The 26,184-nt window shown below is 50.7% G+C and overlaps 1 protein-coding gene across 1 annotated transcript in view; it reads left to right on the top strand.

The window, feature by feature from the left end:
- PLXNA4 (plexin A4) overlaps nt 1-26,184 on the top strand; it is a 582,073-nt gene that overhangs the window by 445,887 nt on the left and 110,002 nt on the right. Inside the window, exons 9-13 of the mRNA XM_037889370.2 lie at nt 349-549; nt 12,059-12,155; nt 15,542-15,732; nt 24,497-24,648; nt 25,484-25,601. Of these exons, the coding sequence (XP_037745298.1) occupies nt 349-549; nt 12,059-12,155; nt 15,542-15,732; nt 24,497-24,648; nt 25,484-25,601 (759 nt within the window). The remainder of the gene's footprint in view (nt 1-348; nt 550-12,058; nt 12,156-15,541; nt 15,733-24,496; nt 24,649-25,483; nt 25,602-26,184) is intronic.

Here is a 26,184-nt window from a genome sequence, read left to right as displayed (position 1 = left end):
TAGCTGGAACCAGCTTTTCTACTGAGTGTTCGTTGGCTGTTGAGGGTGGCAGGTGCTTTGTGCCTTCACCCAGACTCTTCCTCTTTCAGTGCCTTGGCGGTGGAGCAGTGCTGAGTCCCAGCAGAGAGGGAATCTTTATAGAAGCTTCCCACGAGTTGATTAAGGCTCAGGCACCAAGGAGTTCCATAGGGAGCTTCTTCCAGTCCTCACAGGCCAAGCCTGCAGTGTGTGTGGGGGGCGGAGTGAGGGGGTATTGGGAGGGGTGCTCTATCTAGAACACAGGGGGACTCAGTGTGGGGCATGGAACTCCGACTAACTGGCTTGGCATGTTTTCTCCTCTCCCCCCAGGACTGTCCTCAGTTGCTCCAGGCAGACAAGATCCTGGTGCCCGTGGAAGTGATCAAGCCAATCACCCTGAAAGCCAAGAACCTGCCTCAGCCGCAGTCGGGGCAGCGGGGCTATGAGTGTATCCTGAATATCCAGGGCAACGAGCAGCGGGTTCCCGCCCTGAGGTTTAACAGCTCCAGCGTGCAGTGCCAGAACACCTCGGTGAGGGAGTCCTGCGGGCGGGCCCTTTGCAGGGTGGGGGTGGGGTGAGGGGAAAGAGCCCCGCAGCATTGGTCTGGTGGGAACCCCGAAGGAAGGTGACCAATTCCTAGTTTCCATCCTGGGTTTACTGCAGGGAACAAGCTGCCCCCTGATCAGCCCCACACGTACCGCTGCAGATGGGCCCCTCTCCGACACCACAGCGCGCACCTCACCCTCATTCCCAGGAGTGGGAGCCACGCTTCACAGCCCCCTTGGCCTTGCTGGAGATCGTGGGGACATGAGGGAAGTGCTGGGACGAAGCTGCTCAGGCTGCCTCGCACAACTGCTGTTGCACTTTGACCCCCCTGCCAGGCCAGTGCTGGGCTCCCCGCACAGCCCTCCCCGACTCAGTCCAGTCATTCGGACCTTAGCCAAAGACTTAAGAGACCTGGGTTCCGTTCTGTGTTCTGCCAGAGGCTTCCTGTGTGGCCCAGGGCAAGTCACTTAGGCCCAGATTCCCAGAGGTAGTTAGGCTCCTATTTCCCATTGATTTCAGTGGCCCCTGACTACCTTTGTGAAGCCCACCCTCTCTGCTTCAGTTCTCCCTCTGTAACAGGGGGCTAATAGCACTTCCCTGCTCCCCTGCGGGGTGTGAGGCGGAGTCCATGAAAGGTTGTGAGGTGCTTGGAGATCTATTGATGAAAAGTGCGACATCAAAGCTAGGTTTTACTATGATATCCGCTGCTTTTAGAGTCCTGGGGCATCACGCAGAGCAAATTCCAGTACTTCAATCCCGTCCTTCTACTCCCCTTGGCATTACAGTACTGGGTGCTGCACACTACTCTGCCAGTGCACTTCAGTCCTGATTCGCAGCGCCCCTTGCTGTAGCAGTGCGGGGGTGCCGTCCACTGCTCTGTCGGGTCTCTTCAACTCTCATGCATCTGCCCCTGTGGTTCCAGTCCTAACCTACCACGTCTCCCAGCCCCTCCCATTTCACCGCAATGCCAAGTTATTACCCTAGTGTTATAATCCAGAGCACTTCTGCAGTGTCTTCTATCCAATTATCTCAAATTTTAGTTTAGCTCAATTAGTTAATTGAGCCTCACAACCCCCTATCAGGGAGGGATCATCATCTCCAGTTTGCAAATGGGGAAACTGAGACACAGACAGTTGACAGGCCTTGCCCAAGGTCACCCAGCAGGTGAACGGCAGTGCCAAGACTTGAACTCAGTCCTAACTCCTCGTCCCCTACTCCTCACTAGTCATGAGCATCCTGACATGCTCAGTTTGTCCTGCAGGAGAATCCAAATAGATGAAACAGTTGTTCAGAAGGGCCATAACTTGAAATCCAAAGCAACAGCTGTAAAGCGAGCATATTTCGCACAGTAATGGAAAGAATCAAGATTAACACAGTCAGTACCATTGTGATGGGGCCAAATGAGAACCCAGATAGACAAAGAACAGGGAGCGTTAAAGGGCCCAGAGCGAGAAGTGGTGTGGAATGGTTAGAATCACAACTTCACCCTGCCAGTGACTTACTGTGTGAGTCTGGGCAAGTCACTTTGCCTAAATTTCCTTCCTTTTTGTGACCCAGAATTACTAACTCTGCCCTGCCTTACAGGGTGAATGTGAGGATCATGGGAGAAAAACCCGTCTTAAGAGCCAAAAGTGGTTTCTTACTGGAGCTGGTTTTCCAGCAGTGTGTGTGAGTGTGGAAGGGGTCTTTCAAGGCAGGAGGTTGCCCAGGCAGGGTGATTTCATGTATAGATTTTGCTGTATTATCATTATTATTGTTATTTGAAATTTATTACTCAAAGGCCTAATTACAGGCATCAGCCACTTCACCCCAGCTCCAGTGCTCAAACGCAGGCAGAGCCTGTTAATATCCCACACTATGTATTCTGTTGCATTAAACAGCATGTTGAAGATTATAGGCTGTTAACTGCATTTTATGATCAGTTACAAATGAGCATTTCCTCATCAAAGCCCCTATTTGTCCCCCTGCTTCCATTACTGGGGAGCGCTTGAGTTCAGGATTTCGCAGAAATTAGTGGTTTGAAAAATGAAGAGCCCATTAAACACCTTCCATTTCCTTTCATGTGAGTGAAAGCCGGAAGTTAAGAGGAGTATTATAGGGATCTGTTAAGGTCTTTATAGCTGGCCATAAAGCTGTAGTGGGGAGAGAAAGCAGCCAGCCAGTCTACGCCGTGAATTCCCAGGGACACTATTAGATTGTTCAGTATCAGCCTGGATATAGATACAGTGAATCCGGTGCTGGACTGGCAGCCCCGGAGATGAAAGTCAGAATTTTCACATGTGCCCAGTGACTTAGAGTATCTCCATTTTGGGGGGGGGGGCAGCTTGAGATACCTTGCATGGGGAGCAGCAGGGCAAGCTTCCCCCACATGCCCCCCTCAGTGTGTCTACAGCGACCCCTCTCCAGGTGAAAATGACATTCCATCTGCATGGCCCTTTCAGGCCTTGGCTTCCTTGCCGGGAGTGCCATGAGGGTGCCCCTGGGTGTCCCTTTGTGCTGATGGGTTTCCTTACATAGCCATCAGCCCCTGGGAACTGAGCTCTTCAGGACAGGGAGTGGATCTGCCTGTGCCGGTGCTGCTAGATTCTCCATTCCAGGCAAGCTGATCTCAACACAGGACCAAAAGAGGTGGTTTTAGTCCACCCTTGTGCCTCCCAGATTCTCTTGCCTTCTGGGAACCAGCATGGTCCCAGGCACAAGCTAGAGCAGGCCCAGGGATTAATCTAACCTGCACCCTGCTACAACAGTCCCTCTACAGGTGGGGTCACCAGTCCAGAACAGCCAGGGTGCGGCATGCTTTAGCCAAACCCCTTATTTCCCCCAATAAGCCCTGTCCTTACCCAGCCCCACTAGCTCTTCAACACAGAAAAAGAAATGCTAGGCCCAATTTCTGATCTCAGTTATGTTGGTGTAAATTAGGAGTAACTCTCTTGAAGTCATAGGAGCTGCTTAGGATTTACACTGGAGTACCTGAGATCAGAATTGGGCCCTAACTCTGCTGGCCTTGTGGAGTTACTCTGGATTTACACTGGGGTAGCTGAGATCAGAATAGGCCCTAACTCTGCTGGCCTTGTGGAGTTACTCTGGATTTACACTGGGGTAGCTGAGATCAGAATAGGCCCTAACTCTGCTGGCCTTGTGGAGTTACTCTGGATTTACACTGGGGTAGCTGAGATCAGAATCAGGCCCTCTCATTTTGAATAGAGAAGTTTTTCTAAATAGTTCCAACTTCAATGAAGAAATGTCCTGAGGCCACTGGGAGGGGATCAGCCTCTCTGAGAGGCTGTCAGTGATGCTATACACACCTCTGGCACTGGAATGCCGAGTCCAGCTCTGCCTTGTTTCTGGCCTTCATGGCAATATTTCATTTAATAACTGCAATAAGTCACACCAGGCAGTGCATTTCAGGGCAATTATTGCTCTTGTCAGGTGGTTTGAGCCTCTCAGCCTGGGCCTTGCGCTCCATCACATCACCCAAGGCATGCAATTATCACCCAGACAGACCCCGCCTGCCATTACATATTGCACTTCTTATTCTGTGTGCTGCAGCCAGGCTGACCCAAGAGTGACGGGATGAAAGGAAAGCAAGGTGTGTTTAGGAGGAGTGTTGAAAAAAAAACTTATCAGCAAGAATGGCCATAACGGTGAGATCTGTTAGCGTGCAGAACAGTCTCCCCCGTGGGAAGCAGTGGGAGCCCCGCTGCTTGCAGTCATCTGAAGCTAGACTGGCCAAAGCTCTCAGCAAGCATCATGCACAGGCAGCTGGCAGGTGGGTGAGAGATGGACAGTGGACCAGAAAGGTCTTTGCCATCACTAACTCCTAAGATCTATGTACACACGCCCACTCTGTTTGATCTTCCGCCCCTGACTGGCCCCAGCACTCACAAGCCTCATGGACTGGTCCTTGGCAGTTAGTTCCCTACCAGTGCTCCATCTTATTCCTCGTCGTACCCCTGCACACGTGAGCCTCAGCGCTGTGTGCTTGAAACCTCTATGTAGTGCCGCACTGGGTGAAGATGAGCTGCCTTGATGGGAACTTATTGCGTTTGAGTTTAATGAGCTCAGGAGTGTTTGACTGGGTGGCACAGAGAGAGAGAGAGAGAGAGTGGGAGACATTGTGATACTGTTTGTAGGAGACATTAGAACTGCTCTCTTATGTGTAAATCAAAGATGGGCATGGTTGGACACTCACACATATAATCATTCAGAATTAATAATTATTATTTGTGTGTATTAAAGTAGCACCTAGACGGCCCAGCCAAGATCAGGACCCCACTGTGCTAGATGCTAGGATCTACGTAGACCAGACAGACCAAGGTGGGAGAACAGAAGGGTTACTATCCCTGATTTATGGGTGGGGAACTGAGGCAGAGACAGGCTAAATGACTTGCTCAAGGTCACACAGGTAGTCTGTGGCAGAGCCACACACAGGTTTCTTGAATCTCAGCCCAGAGCCTTTGTCACAAGACCACCCTCCCTCTTTCTTACCATACTCAGGGGACACAAGAGCAGGTACTAAAATCGCAATACAGTGAAGCCTCCCTGGGGATGTTTCCTGCTCCCTGTGGAGGCCAAGCCTTGGGTGGAGAGGTGATGAAACGCTTTGGCCTCATGGCATTGGTGTGCTGGTGTGAGGCTGGTCACAACTGGGATTTGTCCTGTGATCTTGACCTTTGATCTTTCTCCGTGCAAGCTGGGTGTTTGGTTCCCATAACTGCACGTGCCTGGCTCTATGGAAATATGCAGTCTCATAGGTCTGCTAGACTGATGTTGGGTTTTTAATTAAGGGTACTTGTAATAAAATCCCCACAGAATCTGTCGAGGTTTCATAGCTCCAGGCTCAGTCTAGGTTTACACAGGAATGTGTAAAGCCGTCACAGAAAACAGATGTTAAATCAAGACGGGTGACATATGGACCCTGTTAAAGATCCATTTGTGCCCTGTTCCCCCCCATATACACACCTCCCCACGTTGCATCTCATGAAAAAGTCATAATGCCACTATATAAATCCATGCTATGCCCACACCTTGATTACTGCATGGAGGAGTTCTGCTGACCCCATCTCAAAAAAAGATGTATTAGACCTGGAAAAGACAAAGAAGGGCAACAAAAATGATGAGGGGGATGGAACAGCTTCCATGAGAGGAGAGAGTAAAAAGACGGGGACTGTTCAGTTTAGAAAAGAGACGATGAAGGCGGGTTAGAGGTTAGAGGTTCTTAAAATCATGCCTGGGGTGGAGAAAATGAACAAGGAAGTGTTATTTACCCCTTCACATAACACCAGAACCAGGAGTCATTCAATGAAATTAATAGGCAGCAGGTTTAAAACAAACAAAAGGAAGGACTTCTTCACTCAACGCACAATCAGTCTGCATTGCCGGGGATGTTGTGAAGTCTAAAAGTATAAGTGGGTTGAAAGAAGAATGAGAGAAGTTCATGGAGGATGGGTCCATCAATGGCTATTAGACAAGATGGGCAGGGATGCAACCCCATGCTCTGGGTGTTCCTAAACCTCTGACTGCCAGAAGCTGGGACTGAATGGCAGGGCTGGATCACTTGATAAATTGCTCTGTTCTGTTCATTCCCTCTGAAGCACCTGGCACTGGCCACTGTCAGAAGACAGGATACTGGGCTAGATGGACCTTCGGTCTGACCCAGCATGGCTGTTCTTATGTACTGCGTTTGGTGAACTACATAACAACTTTGGTTTGTGGCACACTCTTTCCTAGCTGCAAATGCTGGAGTGGTTTTTCTGTTTACAGTTCAGCGACAGAGGCAGTGGGGGCTAGTGAATGGTGTCTGGAGGTAGGAAGCAGGAACACCTGATTTGTCATCCCATCTCTGCCACTGCTTGTGTGTGTAACCTTGGGCAAGTCTCTTCACTTTGGTTTCCACATCTAGAAAATGAGAGGGGCTTTGTGGATTAAACAGTTAATGTTTGTAAAGTTCTGTTATGTAGCGGTAGACCTGATTTTACTGTTTTACTCCCGGCCTCTCTCTAGACACAGCAATAATCAGAGAGTTTAACCATCCCTGCATCAAACAGCCACTCTGCTTAGAGTGCCTTGTGGCTTAAGGATTTAAGCTAGGTAGAGGGACTGTGGCCAGAAGCTGTTTGGTATATGTCACAGAGGTGCTCTCTATCTGTGTATATGTAAATAGTAGATAAAGAGCCAGTAGATGGTACTCAGGAATATATATGCAAAAAGAAAAGGAGTACTTGTGGCACCTTAGAGACTAACAAATTTATTTGAGCAGGGCATATCATGGATTTGAGCATATGCTCAAATAAATTTGTTAGTCTCTAAGGTGCCACAAGTACTCCTTTTCTTTTTGCGAATACAGACTAACACAGCTACTACTCTGAAAAGAATATATATATGGTTTCTGGAGTTTGTAGGACCAATCAAACTTCTTATGCTCTGCAAATGGCTTCCTCTGGCAGCCCTTCATCAGCTCGTGAGCATTGATCTACATTTGTGAAAGGGCAGCCTCACTTTTGCAGGTGCAATTTGAGCCTCTACAATTTGTGCTTGTCATTCTGCACCCACATTCGACCTGTGGTTGTGACTCCGGTTGTTAGAGGCGGAAGGCTGAGATTTGCATCCACTCTTAATTTTGGCAGCCCACAGCTACTGTTATCGATCTTACAGGGGCAAATTGCCCCTGGCAAATGGAAGGTTGACAGACTCAGGGAGCTGTGAGCAAACTCCAGAGCCTTCCACTGAGAATGCATCACGTATACCAATCCAGTGTCTGCCAGCTGAACTGCACCATCAGGCTCATGCCAAATTGGGCTCAAGGGGGACATTAGTGGTGCCCGGGCCTACTGCTGAACCTCTGTGCGCAAAGAAAGAGGTGGTCGCTGAGATAGTCAGAGTCAAACCCTTGTCAATGAGAGGCAGCGCTTGGAACGCACCTGGAAATGAACTGGAGGGCTCTGGTGCGTGGTTGTAACACGTTCCCTGAGGGCAGGCAGTAGCACTGTGTACCTGCTGCACTCTCCAAGTGCCCATGAAGAGGGCATGGCCGTGATAGTGTCTGGAGGTGAGAGAGGCCTGGAAAACGGCTGGGAACACCGTGCTACCTCCAATTCTGTCAGGCACTTACCTGCAGATAATACAACCCCTTTGTATTGGCCCACCGGATTGCTTCCAACAAATGTCTGGGCCTACAAGGGGCCTTCTTCAGGTGTTCTCCATCTAGCAGAGGACGATCTCCATGGGCTCCATGTGTGCAGCAGCATGCATGAATGTCAATGGGAGTCACCTGTGCATAGCAAGGGAAGGACTGACCCTGTGTAATACCCTGGGGAAAGCTGCACTAAAGAGTATACAGACACAAACCCTGATGCTCTGAGTTTTCCTAACCACAGGAATCTTTCCTCTCCACCACAGATCCCAGAGACTGAAAGGCCCTTCACTCTACCCTCCAACATACTCGATGCATGTTCTTAGGGCCAATGGAAGGACTCCCAGTGACTCCAGTGAGCTTTGGACTGGGGCCTCAATGAGCTTGTGACTCCTAGTCAAACCAGTAAAGCAGGACCGAGAGTGTTGTGGTTTTTGTTTTGCTCTATTAATTGCTTTGTCCCAAAAGGTATCTACCCCCTCGAGAACAGACTTCAAACACAGGACAGTGACAGTAAGATTAGCAATCTTGGGCTCAGTTCCTCAGCTGTTGCAGACTGGCAGAGTCAAAGGAGTGTTGCCAAGAGAGATCTGTGAATCCCATTGTTTATTCCTTCTGAGCAGATTCCAGTTGCAGATCAACTCTGCTGAGTTAACAAATTAAAAATGCCGTCCAACCCTGCCCCCACTGCAACTTCCAGTGCTGCAGACAGCCCAAGATCTAAAAAGCCAGCTGGCTTCCTGCTGCTGGCACTGACATCCTCAGTGGATGGAAGGCTCCAGGTGAGACAGGATGGGATCCATCTGGTTGTTCCCTACTGTCCTGGTTCTGCAGCGCTAACTCGCAGCACGCACAGGGAGATGATCTGTTGAGGCGGAAGGTGCATGTTGTTCGTCACTCATGTGACTATACCTGTGTTTAAAAGTGCCCCCTGGTGCTATACGGCCCAGGAAGGCTTCTGATCATTCACAGTGACTGGCCCTGACAGAGGTGTGTGTTTCACAATGGAGCGGCGGCAGCTGACAAAGCTCCAGCTGGCATCTCATTGGCGTGAGGGAGCAGCAGAGGACAGTTCTGCCCCCCTAGAACCATCCTATGCAGTGAACAATACACTTTCAGCCTTCGCGGCTTGAGGCATAAGCCTCCCCTCCCTCTGACTGGCTTCATTAGTCTGGTGCAAGTCCTTTTCTGTCATTAGGCAATTGTGTCTGCAAAGGCAGCCTCAGACAGAGCAGCAGGCTCAGGGTTTAGTCCGAACAAATTGACACATTTCACTGTCTCGTAAAGATGAAGGCTCCTTTTGGAAGCTGGCTGGGCACCTCCCCACACAGCGATGTGGACAGAAGGCATTGATTCAAGCAGGGGCAAATCATTGACCTCTCTGTGCCTCAGTGTTCCCTGTAAAATGGGGACATTAGCAGCTACCTGTCCAACAGGGTGTTGCCAGCTTTAATTAACTGGTGCTTGTAAAGTGCTTTGAGATCTGCAGATGCTACAGAAGTGCAGAGAATCCACTCCTCAGTTTCCCTGTCCAGCAGTCCTGTCACTCAGGCTGTTCTGACCTTGCTGTGGTGAAAGGGTGCGCTGTGGAAAATCAGTGTTTGGAGGAGAGACTGTTTTGCATTATCCCACTGTTTATTCCAAGTGACACGGAGAAGTGTCATAAAAATGCTAATACGGAGCAGATTGGTGGGTGCAGCTATACAGTACAGGGCACTGCTACCCTGGGAGCGCTCTTTACCTCCATGGTAACCATACAGCTCTTACCCATAAATACTTTGCAACTAAATCGTAATCACAGGTTCCTGCAGATTACAGGCTAATTGCGTTCAGCTTGCTCAGAAAGAAATTACCATGTAACTAGCACTAACTCTGCTGTAATGGGCAGAAATCATCAGACCTTTTACACGACCGTTACGCGACCGTTAGTGGTCTGGGTGAACCCACCTGCGAAAGGTTCAGAGCCCTGCTTCCGCACAGGCTTTTGGTCTGGAAGTCAGGCTGGGAATCTCCTGCGAGGGGGTGGTCTTGTGGGGTCTCCACACCTTTCCCGTGCTTTGGACTGGGCCAGAAATACCCTGGGCCAAATCCTGGGGCCTGACTAACTTTGTGTTCAGTCTGTACCTAGACAAACTCGATTGACGTCAAGTGGGAGTTTGGCCCAAGTGTGGACTGAGCAAAACTTTGGAATAAGCGCCCCAGGATCCGTCTCCATGGAAACCACCGTGCTTTGTGGGTTGTCAGCAGTTCTGCTTCCTGTCTTGCAGGAAGTGCGAGAAGCAGCATAAAATAACGGTTGAGGGAAGAAAGGAGCAAATGTGACTCAAACCTCAGGAAAGGATCCCAACTGCGTTTGGGTTGAAGGTTCAGATCCGCTCTTAATCCCTTTTCTCATCCCTGAAAGTAGCTTGTCCTCCTCTTAAGAGTAGGCTTTGGAACCATCATAGTCATGGAAGCTGCTGCTCAGCCCAGTTTGACCATCAGGTTCTGCTTCACAGGCCTCCCTCAAAAGCAGTAAAAGTTCCTTGCAACGCCTGGCCAAGAGCATGATAACCCGCTACCTGCCACTTTGGGAAGGCACAGCACCAGGCTAGTCCTTAACGGTGGGAGCAACAAAGTAGTGCAGCATGGACCCAAAGGGGGAGGCCCAGGGACCAGCACTACAGAGATTCAAGAACAGCCACAAGTAATCACTGGGAGTTAGGCACCTAGATATGTGAGGATCTGGGCTACGTGCCTTGGGCTGTAATCGTAGTTCTCAGCAGCTAATTAGAAGTGGATCCATGTGATGGGATCTCTAGAGTCATCAGTGCCCTGACACACCTCTGCCTAGGAAAACCTACTCAGGCCTGGGCACCACAAAATTTAGCCCTTCAGTGCCTAGAAGAGCTAGGAAGGGACAGTAACCAATCAGGAGCCAGCAGGCCAGTTAAGAAGGCTTGCCTGCTTTTTCCCAGGGGAGTGCTGGGCAGAGCTGGGTCAGGAGCGGAGCTCCTTACTCCTATCTCAGAGCCCTGGGTAGGATCAGGGCTTCATTTAAGCCCTGTGACCAAGCCATTACTTTAGGTTTGTTTACAAGTTTCAAGGCACCCCCAGACAAAGTCTGAGTTTAACTTTAATTAACAAGGAAAGAACTGACACCATGCTCTCTACACAGATTGCCTTCCTCCAGGTGGGCTGCCGCAGTCTGGTGATGGGAGAGGAGCTCCGTGGGGAAGCATAGGGTGCCATGCACTGTGGCCTTGGTGACTCGGTCACTAGTGGTTTTCCTTCTGAATAAACAGGACAGAAATCACACAGCATGTGGTCAAGGGGCACTGAGGTGTGGTCTTTTAAATGAGATAGGAAATCATATTCTCACCCCTTGTATCCATTAAAAATCCTATGAGCCTTATCTCAAGAGTAGGGATGTTAGCCTTGGTGGCCTAGCGGAATTCCAGTCCTGGTAACCATAGTCTTCTTAAAATCCCTCTTCCAGTGTCAGCTCAGTACAGCATTCTTCACATCCTATCGTGATCTGCTGTGTAGTGTTGCTCTGCACTGTTAAACGGCTGCCACCTTCCACCCCAGAGGTAGCTACATTTTGCACCCAGCTTGTAAAATATTTTCTGTCTCTTTGAGGTGGAAGATGCCATGCAAACATAAGATGCCAGTGATGTGGCCCAGCAGGCAGTTCTGTGAAATACAGTAAAACGAGTGCTTGGTTGTTAGGCTGGTCTTTCTGATCTGCCTAAAATTGTCTGAATCTGTTCTAATGATTGTGATGCTGTAAGGGAATAAGTCTTCTCTAGCTGATATATGGTTAATTTTTGTGGGATTATGCTGATTTCAGCACCAAACCCCATGCAGATGCACCTCAGAGATACACCCAATGCCGTAGAGATACACCCAACACCTCAGAGATATACCCAATACCTCAGAGATACATCCAATAGCTGGATGGGACACCCCAAAGATATATGCAACAACAAGAAAGCACACCAAACCTCAGAGATGCACTCAATAGCAAATACACCCAACAGCTATAAGGTACACCTCAGAGATAAATCCAACACCTATAAAGCACACCTCAGAGATACATGCAAAATCAGAAAGCCACACCTAAGAGATCCACCTAACTCCTAGGGCGTTCCCATAACTGCTAGCACCTGAGGGACATCAGACATTGAGAGAGAGAGAAGTTCCCTGCACTGAGAATGGCCGGTCACCATCCCTCTGAGAGCTCAGCAGTGGGAGTCCCTGCAGTCAGTGGTGTGTGGAGAGGGAAAGTGAAGGTGCCATTTCCAGTGTCTGGGGCTTGTGGTGGGGGCTGCCCCCGCGTTGGGCCTGATGTTGTTTTGTTTTTTCTCTCCTGTTTTTAGTATTCATATGAAGGGATGGAGATTAACAGCCTGCCGGTGGAGCTGACAGTCGTGTGGAATGGGTTTTTCAACATTGACAACCCAGCGCAGAACAAAGGTAAAGAATTATTTCAACTTGTCCTTGGAAGCGGTAACCTTAGCAACAGACCACATCACTCCACACACTTAACAAAGCAGCCACCGTTTATCTGCACAATCTACCTCATGGTTGTTCTATGCACTCCGCAAATTACTAATTTCTGTGCTCTGTTTTTTCTCGGAGCACCTGAGAAGTGGGACTCCCCTCCCCCCTCTCCCTCCCACGCTCTCCACCTTCTGTTTCCTCTTCCCCTCTCCCTGTCTCCTCTTGTGTCCCTCCCTATTCCCCCCCTCCCCCCTTCCTTCTCTCCCCTTCACCTCCCTTTCAATAAGGCTCTTCAAGTTAATGCACCCACAGCTCGTCTCTGGACTTGGTTCAGATGCAATGTGGTAATGAACAGGGAGGGAGGGGGCAGCGTGCCGGTGAGGAAAGGTTGAATGAAGTGAAGTGATAATGGAAAAGGACTGAGACCCACTCCTGGCCAGAGAGCCTGGCTCCAGTTAATTGCAGCTGATGGCCAGGGGCTGATCTGACTCTCGCTGGGGAGCTATCACCCATTCAGCCACATCCCAGAGACAAGCATATTAGTCCAGAGTTTCACTGCAGTTGGATTTTCCATTTCTTCCCCAGCCTCTCCTTCCCTCCTGCCCCTGGCCCTCAGTTACCCAGTGGCCCTGGGCTCCCTCTCTTCTCAGATCCTCTCTCGCCTTCCATCGCTTCCCTTAGAGGTTTTCCTTTCCCCCTCCCATCCCCTTTCCTGTCCCCCTGCTTCTCCCCTCACTCACTTCTCCTCTGTCCTACTTCTTCCCTCCTCCTCAGCACTGCATCTTCCCACTTTACTTTCCCTACGTCATCCTGAGGCCCTCCCTCTGGCTGGGGGGTTTTGGACGTGGTTCTCTCCAGAACCTGCCATGCTGCTCTGTGGGAGTGGGGATTGGAGAGCGACAGGAGGGCAACACACCCTCTCCCCCACAGGATGCACCCCTGTTCCCTCTTCTTCTCCCTGCACCCACCTCCATGATCTCTGTCCCTCCGCTGGATCCCCTGTGCAGCTGTTTTCCTGCCCGCACATTGTCAGGGATGCAGTGGCTGATAGTCAGTTAGTGACAGGTGACAACTTCTTCTAAATTGCTCATCGGCTTGTTCAGACAATGTGCCATGGCCCTCCTCTCCGCTGGCAGCTTGGTGGCCGAGCACATCAGCACTGCTCTCAGGAGGCTCCAAGCAGACGGAGCAGCCTCTTCCCATGGAGCCTCAGGGCTGCGTGGCTTGCTCTGCGAGAGTCAGGTTCAATGCACAAGGGAGGAAATAGCAAAGGATCTGGGTGCTCCAGTAATCATTGAGAGTCCCTGGTGAGTGACGACCTCTGTACATCCCTAGGAGAAGGACAGGGGCAGGGCAAGCTTCCCTCAGCCTGCTCCCTTCTCTGTACCTCAGTCCTTCCTCTCTAGGGATGAGAAGGGAGTCCGTTGTCCACTCCATCCAGGGCCTCTCTGATGACGCTGCTAGGAGGGAAGGCCATCTGTGATGTCCACAGCTGTTTACTATCCCTTGAACTGAGACCTCTAGTGTAGTGGCCCCAGAGCAGCTGTCAGATAGTCACCATTGTTGGTCACCACCGACCTAGACTGGGTTTGAATCCTCAGACTAGAGGCAAAAGGCCCCGAAGCCTATTACTGATCCCCTAAGCCACCCTGTCCCTTCTCTTGACTTGCTGTGTTTTGAAAGTCAGTGGCATGGAGTGTAATGGGCATAAATGGCTATTGACTGTGTGGGGGGCATCAAAGGGGTTTTCTGTCACTGGCACACGAATGGCTGAGTTAACAGTGTAATTTTCAGTGGGAAAAACCCAGCCCTTCTCATCAGCTGTTCTAAAAGTACTTCCCCTGCCACAGCTTGCTGTGAGCCTGGGACCGTGCTGCCGTCTGCAGAGAGCAGAAGGGCTTGCCACAGACTGTCCCATATGGAGACTACGAGCTCCGAGTGACAAGGTCCTGTGTAAGCCATGCTCAGCATGCGCTAGGTGCTGTACAAATCATACCACCCTGTGAGGATGCTCTCTGCTCAGCGTCACTGGATTATCTGGTTTCCATGAGACGCGACTCAACACATTTAGCATAGCCCATAGGCTCATTGGGTGAAGTCTAACAGACAGACAGACTGACTGTGACTCCGAGAACGGGAGCCCATCCCACCCCAGGGGGCCCACGACAAACTCCATTAGGCCAGTGCACTCAGTAATGCAATGTGGTTGTTAAACACTGGCCTTTCCTCTCTGGAGATGGGAGTCCAGATTTTGGCTGAAGTCACCAATGACCATGGGGTTTGATTGGCCCAGCCAAGTCCCAGATGGGCACAGACAGAGCCAGTGCCTAGATTATGCTGAGATCTGAGGCCCGTCACCAAACCACCCTACTACTCCATTCCATGGGCAGTCTCTGCTGAAAATGGACCGTGGTCTGGGGTTAGTGAGGGATTCTTGCAGATCGTGTTGGAGATGCCTTTTGGGTTTGACACGAAACCATTTTTAATTCCCCCCCCCAGCCTCTGAATTGCCAGTGAACCAAAAAATCAGTTCTCTGTGTAGCTTTAGTTATCAAGGCTAGTTAGTTGCAATATGGAAAATGCTTTCACATCCTCATAATATCATATTATTATACCAAAAATCAAAGATGAGTTTTAATCCTTGGCATTTGTATTAGAGAGGAACCAAAGTTAGTCCCTCAACTCCCACATTTCCTGAGGTGGAGGAAGGAGGGGGAATGCTCATTTTCAATTCTGGATTCAAACCAATGCCCAGAAATTCTGCATCTGTTGTTATTAATTATCATTATTTATTTATTTGTACTATGATAGCACCTAGAGTCCCCAACGAAGATCCCCATTGCCTGTGCATACACATGGAGACAGCCCCTGTCCCCAAAGGGGCACAATCCAAATAGACAAGACAGATAAAAAGTGGGATAGAAGCTGGATTATTATCCCCATTTTACAGATGGAGAATTAAGGCTGAGACAGACTAAGTGACTTGCCAAAGGTCCACAGGGCATCGGTGGCAGAGGTGGGAACTGAGCCTATGTCTCCTGATTCCCCAGCCACTGCCTTGACCACTAGAACATTCTTCCTCCTGGCTCTGATGCACCTAAATTTTTTGAGATTCTTGCTCTTTGCCCAACCAAGGACTAGCAACTGAGCTTCCATTCTTTGTTCCCCTTGGGAGACTCTCCCCCCCATCTAATATGGTATTGGATTTAGCATACAGAATAACTTCTATTTAGCTTATGTTTCCCTATGTTCATTTCCCATCCACTGCTCCTAGATATGGCTCTCAGCCCTCCGTCCAGACTCCCCCTCCCTTCGTGGTGTGTACACCCCTCAGGATCTCTCCTTTGCTGTCCCTACAGTGCACCTGTACAAGTGTGGGGCCATGCGGGACAGCTGCGGCCTGTGCCTGAAGGCCGACCCAGACTTCGAGTGCGGCTGGTGTGAGGGACAGAACCAGTGCACGTTGAAGCACCACTGCCCCGTCCAGGAGAACCAGTGGCTGGAACTGTCCGGGACCAAGGGCAAATGCACCAATCCCCGGATCACCGACGTAAGTTGTTCTCCACACGCTCCTGGGCTCGTTAGTGTCAGGTCACCAGCTTGAAGAGCCCATCTCTCTTGTGCTGGTTGATTTCTCTGCTTTGTCTCTGGCTCAGCGTTGGAACTGCGCCAGGGCTAAGCTCTGTCAGTTCAAGCAGAGTCCCCACTACCTTTCGCGATGGGAGATCAGACTCGACATGTCTCAAGGAGGAGCCCCTGGTGCCTTCCATGACAGCAGCCCAGCCGGGATGACACAGTCCCCCCTGCCCCGGAACTGGCTGCTGAATCCTTGCTCTGATCCCGGGCGTCCTGCCAACTCCACAGTCTCCAGAGCACTTTGTGGGTGTGAAGTGAAGTGAGAGTGCGGGCTGCCACTAATGCTTCTTGACACCAGCCGCACAAAGCAGACAGAGCCACTGCCTAGATTATGCTAAGATCTGAGGCCCAGCTGGTGTAAACCGGCAGGACTCCATTGACTTCAACAGAATGACACCCGTTTACACCACCTGATTGTTTATGGGTGGGAAGCCCCGTCAGAGGCACCATGGCCCTGGAGAACACGGGCCTTCCAGCATTCAGGCCTTCACGTGAGTGGGATAATTACAGAATTGTGTAGTTTAAGGTCAGATGGATGGAAACTCCATGGCTGGAGATTTTTAAGAGCAGGTTAGACAAACACCTGCCAGGGATGATCTAGATAATACTTCGTCCTGCCATGAATGCAGGGGACTGGATTAGAAGACTTCTCGAGGTCCCTCCCAGCCCTACGATTCTATGTTTCTATGACCCCCAGCTCATCCAGCCTGACCTCCTGTATGCCACAGGCCACCGCCACCACCCAGCACTCGCACACGAAACCCAACAACCAAAATGAGACTGAAGTGTCACGGCCCACAAGAGACTAGACTGTTCTCTGCCATAGGCAGTGCATAGGAAGGTCTGAGGAAAAACCAGTGCTCAAGAAATGTTTAAGTGAGATATACCCAGAGAATCCTGGCAAGTGACCCACACCCACATGTTGTAGGGGAAGGGGAAAGATCCCCAAGCTCACTGCCAAGCTGCTCTGGGGGAAAATTCCTTCGTGACCCCACATGTGGTGACCCTGAGCATGTGAGCAAGAACCAGCCCAGCCAAACAAGAGAGTATGCTTGGTGCCACCTCAGAGCCCTGGCACACCCCATCCCATCTCCAGCTGCCACCATCCCTGATACTTCAGAGGAATGAGATGGGAAAAAAAACCTCCCAGAGTACACAGGTCTGGCCAGAACAAGAGAACTCGGAGGTGTGTCAGTCACTGGCAAAGGGAGAACAAGGCTGCTGTCAGGAGGAATGCCTCCTCAGTGAAACATGGGGTGCTTTTCTGTGAGGTTTCCTACCATCTGCATTATTCAAGGAGAAAGAGGTGAAGGGAGAAAGTAAGTGAGAGGGGCAGTAGGAGAGATGGGAGGAGAAAGAAGAAAACTAGAGAGGGCAATGCAGGGGGAGACAAAGTGGGGTAGGAGAGAGGAAAACGAGATCTCTGTCTCGTGTGGTTTTGGTTATTATCTCTTGGGAGGTGCTCAGATACCATGGTGATGAGAGCCATCATAGTCACCAGGTAGTTAAGACAGATCTCAACACTAATGATGGGGGCCATATAATTCCCTAGGTAGATAGAGAGATTCCTCTCCTCCCTGCTGGTGCTAGGGATGTAAGATCTGGAGTAACTCATCCAGAAGTGCATAGGGAGGTGTTATGACTAGAGAGATGGAGACGTCTGAGTGGGAGAGAGACAGATGAGAAACAGCACCGTTGGGAGTCAGGACCTGATAAAAGAACACAACTGCCCCACTGAGAATCCAGTGCACAGGCGCCGACTCCCTGGGGGCTCCGGGGCTCAAGCCCCCACGGGAAAAAAATAGCGGGTGCTCAGCACACGCCCATCACGGCTGTTCCACTGGGCCCTGCCGATCAGCTGTTCGGTGGCTGGCAGAGAGCGACGGACGGGCAGGGAGCCTCGGTGGAGGGGGCAGAACGAGGGGCGGGAGAGGCAGAACGAGGGCGGGGCATTGGCAGAAGGGGCGGAGCAAAGGGCGGGAGAGGCAGAGGGAGGGCGGGGCACCCACCAGAAAAAACAAAAGCACCTGTGACCCCATGGTATGCTTGGTGCTCGGTGCCTGCCCAGCTGTTTGCAGCAATACAAGGGTTAAAAATGAACCCTGGTGTGGTGCTGCTGCCCCTTCCACCCCAGACGTGGCTGCATGGCGGTGGGAGGTGAACTGATCCTTGAATATACAGTCCCATATCATCTGCTAGGTGGCACAGAACACAAGCAGGGGGTATTCCCAGAGGTCTACCAAACTATCCACTGGGGAAGGGCTTGGCTCTCCTTCCTAGGTAACTGACCCCCTAAATCTGCAGCTATTGAGAGATCCGTGGAGACCCGTCCATCAAGGAGAAGACCCTCCCCCTCCCCCTCCCCCTCCCCCAGACTAGTCACTGTCTCAAGCTCCAAAGAACACTTACATGAGCATTCTTCTTGGGCTTCGGGGATGGTATGCGGGCAGCAGTTTCTGCAGGGTCGAGGGAGGACGAAGGACAGCCCCCGGAGGACAAAGGTTCTACGCCTGGGTCAAAGCAGGACGAAGTAGGCAATCTGGCCTGTTGGGATGAAAAAGGACTGGGGTGAGCCAGTCCGCACCATGGCTAATGCGTTATTTTGCAAATAAAAAAAGGTAGGGTTTGCCGGCGGGTGTCTTTTCTCAGGGTCCAGGGATCTCAGCTGGTGATAGGCAAATCTCCAAAGGCTCTGCCCGTTCTGTTCAGAATCCAAAGGTACAGACTCCGTAGCCAAAGTCTGTCTGAATGTGTGGTCTAGGGCTGGAAGTCTCCTGAGAACAAAGCCTGGTGGGAATCCTGATCCTTTATAGTTCCACTGGGGTCCTAACTTCCGTGAGCGGAGCCTCTCTCTGTGTTCAGCACATCCTCGTCCATCCCAAACAAACAGCCCAGCCTTCTCCAAAGCACCCCTGTGATTCTGGGTGTTTGCATTTCCAGGTACCTGATTTTTCAGAGGTCCTGGCACCCACAGCTCTTATTGTCTTCAGCCAGCTCAGAGCACCAGGCCAATGCATCTCAAGCTGGGCACCCAGAATTATCGGCTACTTCTGAAAACTTTCACGCAGAGAACTTGAAACTTAAAGGGTGAGGGGAGAGTTGAAAACTAGTTCCAAAGTTATTTTTTCCAGATCCCGCCAAGGGTCCAGAACTTCTCATAGATCCAGAGACTTTAAGGCTGGACGGGACTATTACAATCCTCTACTCTGACTTACTGCATAACACAGACCAGAGAACTCCACCCCACAGTCCTGCCATCAAGCCCATATCTTGCGGTTGACAGGTCCGAGAATCAACCCCCTTTTTTTGCGCCAGGCTTCCTCCCTAGGCCTATTGTGCTTGTGCAACAGGTGACAAAGCATCCATGCTCCATCCTTCAGATGCAGCAGGGAGGCGTATTGCTGTTTCTGATGGCATTTCCTCCAGGCCACGACAGCCCCACCGTTCCTCCAGATCATCGCTCTGTTCGCTCATGAAATATTCTGATTGTCTGGCATGCTCATAAGTAGCTCTTGGAAAGTCTTTTTCTTAGCCATTAGCATGGAAGTAATCTCAAGTGGCTGGATATATATTGCAGCTAATGGTGTGTCTGGAGCAGTTGGTGAGAGCATTCTCGTTCTGGAAGGGAGCCAAGAAAATATCCACGAGGAGTAGAGCGGATGAAAATTAAAAATACACACACACAACAACACAAAAGCTCCCTGGTTATTTACTGGCTCCTGCATTTATATTGCCAGTCAATGAAATTAGAGGACTATAAAATTGCTCTTTAAGAATGACAAGTGGGAGCTGTAGCATTAGGCTGTCATTAGCAGCAGGTGTAAATTGTGACACGGGGGGTCTCCTGGCTGGATGTATTTATGGCGGTGCCCAGGGGTTTTGGCAGTTTTCATTCACCTTCCCTGTGCTCCCCAGACTGAAACTGACAGTCCTTGTTCCATTTGTTTAACCCTAGGACGGAAACGTGCAGCCAGTTCTTCTCTCTTTTCTTTTAATCTAGACTCAAGCAATAACACGCTCTCCTGTGTGTGTGTGTGTGTGTGTGTGTGTGTGTGTGTGGTCTGCAGGCTAGAACACTGCCCCACAGGGAGCTGAGTGAATACCCGGGCAGCATGTTTTAGGGCCTGATCCAAAGCCCATTGAAGTCATTGGGAATCTTTCTATCAATTTCAATGGGTTTTGGATCAAGTCTTTTTTTTGGGGTAGCCTCTGAGACCTTATCCACTCAGGAGTTTGTTGGGGTGGCTTCTCAGATCTTCTCCACTCAGTTTTCTCTGAGACCTTATCCACTCGGTTCCCAAGAGCTCAGCTTGACTCTGAACTCGTCACTGAGGTTTCTTTATTGCCATACAATCAAACTACGCTTGAGTTGATCAGGCTCAAGTGTAGGGCCTGGGTACAGGGCATACCACACGTCCAAAGTTACACAGCAGCCCCCTTCCTTTTACACCTCACATTACATTCACTATACATTGCACCCCGTGTTTTCGGATTGGCTAGATTACTTTGCAGGAACTAATCCGTACAGAGAGTGCTCTGTCCATGTTCGACTTTACTCTTTACTTCATCTTTACATCCCTGACTTCTCTTGCCCCTTGTTAGCTTGCTCTTAGTAATTCGTTCCCGGGGTGTCTCCCCTCTTCTCTTAGCTCGCTCAGGCATTCTGTCTTTTAGCTTCCGTATAGCACAAATGTTCCATTTTCAGCTTGCTGATCTGGTAGCCTCCTTAATCTGGTCTTCTAAGAAATGAGGCCTCCCCCCTGTTTAATTACTCATGGCGAGCCAGGCCTACATCTTTAAGTGGCCAAAGTTGCACAAGTGTGAATGGGGTTTTCTAAAGCTCTGTGTTGGCCTCACCTGGCTTTCACTGCACTCAGCTGGTAAAACTCCCACTGACATCGTTGGGAGCGGAGTTAGACCAACGCAGAGTGCTTTTGAAAATCCTACTGTTTGATCCCAGAGGGGCCCAACGTGGCAAAGTTTGCAGCCAGACCCAACCTCCCCAAGCTTCTGGGGTGCTGGGATCTGAGCTTTTGTTTCCGTCCCATCTCTAGTTTTCATGAGCACAGGAGTGATGTGAGGGATGAGCCCTGGAAGTGCGACTGCGACCCCTGATCTGAGCCAGGCCAGCACCGACTTAGCACCGAGTGCCTTGACGTCGGGAAGCAGTGCTCCTCCTACCGGATGGAGTCCCAGCACCGATCGCTATTTCCAGTGCCTAGAAAAAGGCATAAGAAATGGCCTCCCAAAAGGGGATGATCCCCGGCACTGAAGATAGCCAGGCATGGGGATCAGAGTGGAGTGTGATCTAAGCCAAAGCATTCCTCTGCCTCGATACCGCAGAAGTTCACGCCGTTAAGTTCAGTCCCAGAAGAGCGTTCCCTATTTGCAGCAGCGCACAGCACCAATGCTATCTCAGTGCCTACCACACCAGAGGCATTTGCCGCTGCCAGGGACCTTCTCTCGCTGTCAGTACCGGTATCACCAGCATTACAGGAGTCGGTGTTATCAGTACCGGCGCAGAGGAGTGAACCTTCTGGGTCCTTTCAACATTCAGTACCACACCCTTTGGTACTGTCAAAAGGGAAACCAGCTATGCTTGCCATGGAGCGGACCTCTCCACCATGGCATCGATCTCTGGCACCGGTGGGAACAGCACTCCCGTGGTCACTGGACAGAGACTCATCCTCTTCCAAGTGGGAGATCAGGTCCTACTCCTCCCATCTGAGGAGCTGGTCTCACTACTCCTCCAGGCATTTCCACCCTTCCATGGACCCAAGCATAGGAGTAACACTGAGTGGTTGGTCAGGAGGTCACTGGGGACCTACCCTGGTCCAGTGGCCATTTTGGAACATGTGGGGGTTTCCCCCAGTTTCCAGGGCATATTCCAGGTGCTCATATTAGGTGAGCTGTAGCTCACGAAAGCTTATGCTCAAATAAATTGGTTAGCCTCTAAGGTGCCACAAGTCCTCCTTTTCTTTTTGTGAATACAGACTAACACGGCTGCTACTCTGACACTTGGAAAGAAGGGCGTCACTGTCCCATCAGGCAGCACCCAGTCTGGACTCCAGTACTAACCCTGGTACTGAACGATTCAGGATATTTGTAAAGCAGCAACCTGGTCACCAGTGCCCATGTTCTGCTCCCATTACGCCATCCCTCAGCATTCCAGAGATGATGCCAGATTTGGTCGAGCTGTACCGTTGAGCTCTGCTGCAGTCTGTGCGCTCATTAACTCCGATCCTTCCGCCTATTCAAATGTTTGGGCCTCACCTAGAGTATTATGCACAAGTGCAATCATGCGAAGAGGAAAAAATGGTTACTGACCTTCCGTAACTGTTGTTCTTCAAGAAGTGCTGCACATGTCCACTCCACAACCCACCCTCCTGTCCCCTCTACATCGGAGCTTTCTGGAAAGAGGGATCTGAAGGGGCTGTGGGGTCAGTTGGACACTTTACACTGGTGCTAGCGGCCTGCGGCAGCAGAGGACCTTCAAGCCACCTCAATGGGTGCTGCTGAGGGAAAAAAATTCCAGCAACTGTGCTTGGGGCGCGTAGGCACCTCGAGTGGAATGGACACGTGCAACACATCGCCAAGAACAACAATTCCGGAAGGTTTCCTTTTTGGGAAACATTCCAAGATTTTGACTTTTTGTCGCAATACAGGACAAAAACAAATTTCAGAATGTTGGAGTTTCCTGCTGGACAGAAAATTCTGTTTTCTGCTGGCTCTACTCTTTAAATATACTCCTCACTTTCTGAAAAATTCCCATCTCTCTCTCTCTCTCTCTCTCTAATTGCTTTTCTGTAGCTCCTAGCACCACACTTCTCCACCCAAAGGTGAAATCTTTAGCAAGGCTGAGGAAAATCTCCTCAGCCGTTTCCGAGAACATTGTATTCAAGGCACTGTCCCACAGGGATTAAGCATCTCACTAGGTGTCAGAGGTGGGAGTGAGGCACAGAGCCGGGATTTGAATCACAGATTCCAACTTCAGGGGCATTGGAATGTGGGCTTTTTGCTTGGTCTGGTGTAGAAATTGCGGTCAGCTGTGGAGCAGGGTTTTTTTGGATTTAGGGGATTAGCTCAAACTGGCTCCAGTGTACAGCTCTCAAAGAAACACCAATGGACAAAACAAATGATCATTCTCACTTTGGTGATGTGGAGCTGCCACACTGGGTGGGGATGATACGGAGGGGCCCTTCGTCACCACTGGAAAAACTCTTAGTTTCATTGCAAAGAGCAGGCTGCAGCAGGTTTACCCCTTACACCAGTGCTCACTGTGCCGTCTCTAGGCTGGGCCTGTTACAGGGGCTTCTGCAAAATCGAGCTTTCTGAAGCTTAAACTGATCAAGAACAGCTGCCCCCTGCTGGATAGAGTACAGTCAGATCTGCTTCGGGGTTTGCCAGTGTCTCACCCACTTACGCTCTAAACCCTAAGGGCTGCACGGAGTAGAGATGTGTGCTTTTGCAGCAGAAGAGTGTCCATTCTATTCCGTATGCTGCCTGTATATGTTTAGCTAGCAGCTGTAGCATCTGGGCCATGAGTTGTTACTGACTGGCACCCTTTGGGGCTATAACTCAGCTACACACCCACCGTTGCCAGCTATCTATGTATACGTGGCCTAGGGAATATAACTCACCATCTCCCCTCTTATATACAGTCCCTGTTCTTTGCATGCTGGTAGAAACTTGTTTGGTGGGACAGATACCGGAGAGTCAGAGGAGCAGTCCTATAGCTGTAGGAGATGGGTTGCAAACCCCAATACCATACCCCTTTGCTGTCCTTGATCCTCTCCCATGGGGTCCGTCACTCTGGTGCCCTGCCAGCATCTAGGATATCATGGGGTCCATCACTCTGATGCTCCTGCCAGCATCTAGGATATCTTTGCTTGGAAAACTGCAATGCAAGAATCTAGCTGCCAGCCTGGCTTCCCAGCTGGCAGTGCTAACAGCAAAGAGGTAAGAACATCTAACAGGGAATTCCCACTCCCCATCATTACACTGTGGGGTGATCCATGCCAGTGCTGGCAGATGGCACCCAGGGCATCATCTGAATGGGCAGCAAAGGCCTTTGGAACCATCATGAGAAGCACCTTTCCTTCATCATCTCATATGGCAAACCATTTAGGCCCCATAACTAGCAGACAGGGCAGAATTCAGGTCATTTGTGGTTGGTTCCTGGCCCCTTTGGCTTCACTGGAACCTGGGTTTGGCCTTTAATGTCCAAAATAAACCCTAAGGTTAGACTGCCTCCAGCGCTGCACGGGGGCAAGGGAGGGAAGGCATGGAGGATTCCCGTGCTGAACGTTCCACTGATGAAGCTTTACGGCTGATGGACATTTACAAAACTTGGAGCTTAACCTCAGTACAAAAGTCCCATCCCCCCACAAGTAGATAGGCTTGTTCCCAGGTATCCCTTCATAGGCCACATGCAGAGCTGGCATGGTGCAGTGATACTCACATAGGAGAGGCAACAGGATGTATCGTATGGGGTGGAATTTTGGAAACCGTGTGTTTGGGACCAGAAGCGAGATGCAACAACGTGGATGTATTTGTGAGGGAGCCATTCAGGGTGACATGAGCCGACGATAGTCTACGAGAGGCTGATATACCTCCTGCCTTGGTGGCCTTTGATATGCTGGTGTGTTTATCTGTTTGCTCTTGCCTTTTTTCTTCAGATCATCCCGGTGACGGGCCCTCGGGAAGGAGGAACCAAAGTGACAATCCGGGGGGAGAATCTGGGACTGGAGTTCCGGGACATTGCATCTCATGTCAAAGTGGCTGGAGTGGAGTGCAAACCGCTGGTGGAAGGATACATCCCGGCAGAGCAGTAAGTCACACATGTACTGGATTGTGAAACAGTGTACTCAGTAATAGCCTCTTCTGCCCCCCTTAGCTCCACGGGAGGAGTCAGAGCCCCCAGGAAGCCAGGAAAAGCCAGTAATTGAATGTGTTCTTTGTGCAGACAAACCCCGCACAAACAGACCGGGAAGAGGAAGTTGGGTAATGCGTAGCTTGTCTCCTACTCCAGCCATCACAAAGTCATTCCCAAAGCACTGCGTTAGACTATGGTGTGGCAGTGAGTCTGTTGTGGTCTTCACTGTTCAGGAACCCAGCAGGAGCTCCCACGCCCCGCACCCCCCGGTTTTGTTGAGTAAGGGCACGTGGATTGTCCCCTACTCCTGGGATCTGTGCCCCACCTGGGTTGACAGACACCAGCGATGGGTAGAAGAGAGCTGGGCTTAAGGTCCCATCTTCAGGACAGAAGCACTGAGAACTGAGTTTGCACTGCAGTGGCCACCAAGAGCTGGTGTGGGATTGGAACCCACAGCCCATCCCAAAGGTGAGTGCTAGCAAATGGATTGGTAAGAGGAGAGGGGAGAGTCTAGCTGGCCAGATCCTCAGCGGGTGTAAATTATCCTAGTTCTATGGCTTTCGGTGGAGCTTTGCTGACTTACACCTGCTGAGGATCTGGCCAAAGGGTCCAGAGACACACCTGATTAGCGAACAGCTTTCCCCAGGGGTTCCTTTGGGTCCAGCGCTGGCAAGCAGCAGGGAGCGAACAGGGTCTGTCCCCAGGGCTGCAGGCTTGGCAGAGACAGGTCTGTTGTGCCAGCGTGAACTGACCCGACCCCCTTGCCCTCTCCTTTATGCTTTCCATGCAGGATAGTGTGTGAGATGGGAGAGGCCAAACCCAGCCAGCACGCCGGATTCGTGGAGATCTGCGTGGCCGAGTGTAAGCCTGAGTTCATGGCCAGGTCCTCCCAGCTCTACTACTTTATGGTAAGCCCCATAACAGAGCATGCCCTGGGATCAGAAGGAACTAAGGTCCCATCCAACTGCCATTTAGATCAGTTAAAGTCTTTCCATTGATCTTGGATGGGAATGGAGTCGGTCTGTCATTTTCTCTCACCTTCTTCTGTGCTCCTTCTTCCCCCTTCCCCTCCACCCCAGCAGCAGGGCCTATATGCAGCCTGCATGACCATTCCTTCCTGCTAGAAATCTACATGCCAGTGGCTTGTGTTCCTATAGGGCACAACAGCTGTAGCAAGTGGTGCCTGGTGCTTTCCGGGTGCGTTAGGGGAAGCAGTGCTGTGATCTGGAGCATAGTTTAGGGGGATGAACCAGAAATCCTAATGGTGGGATACATTGGACTATAGAACAGTCTCCCAAAGGAAACTGAGGAAACCCCATCCCTGAAGCGATGGAGACTATACTGGGGAACCAACAGGGAATGGGCTAGGATTGTTGCCTGTAGGGAACTCAGTGTGTGATCCAGGCAACTGCCATCCTCAGAAGCTTTGCTATCCCAACCCAAATATTCTTCATCTCATCATGGCTGCCCTCTTGTTCCTGTTCCAGGCAC

The sequence above is a fragment of the Chelonia mydas genome, chromosome 1, assembly GCF_015237465.2.
Source record: "Chelonia mydas isolate rCheMyd1 chromosome 1, rCheMyd1.pri.v2, whole genome shotgun sequence".
NCBI classification, from domain to species: Eukaryota; Metazoa; Chordata; order Testudines; family Cheloniidae; genus Chelonia; species Chelonia mydas.
This window is presented reverse-complemented; position numbering and strand designations above follow the sequence as displayed.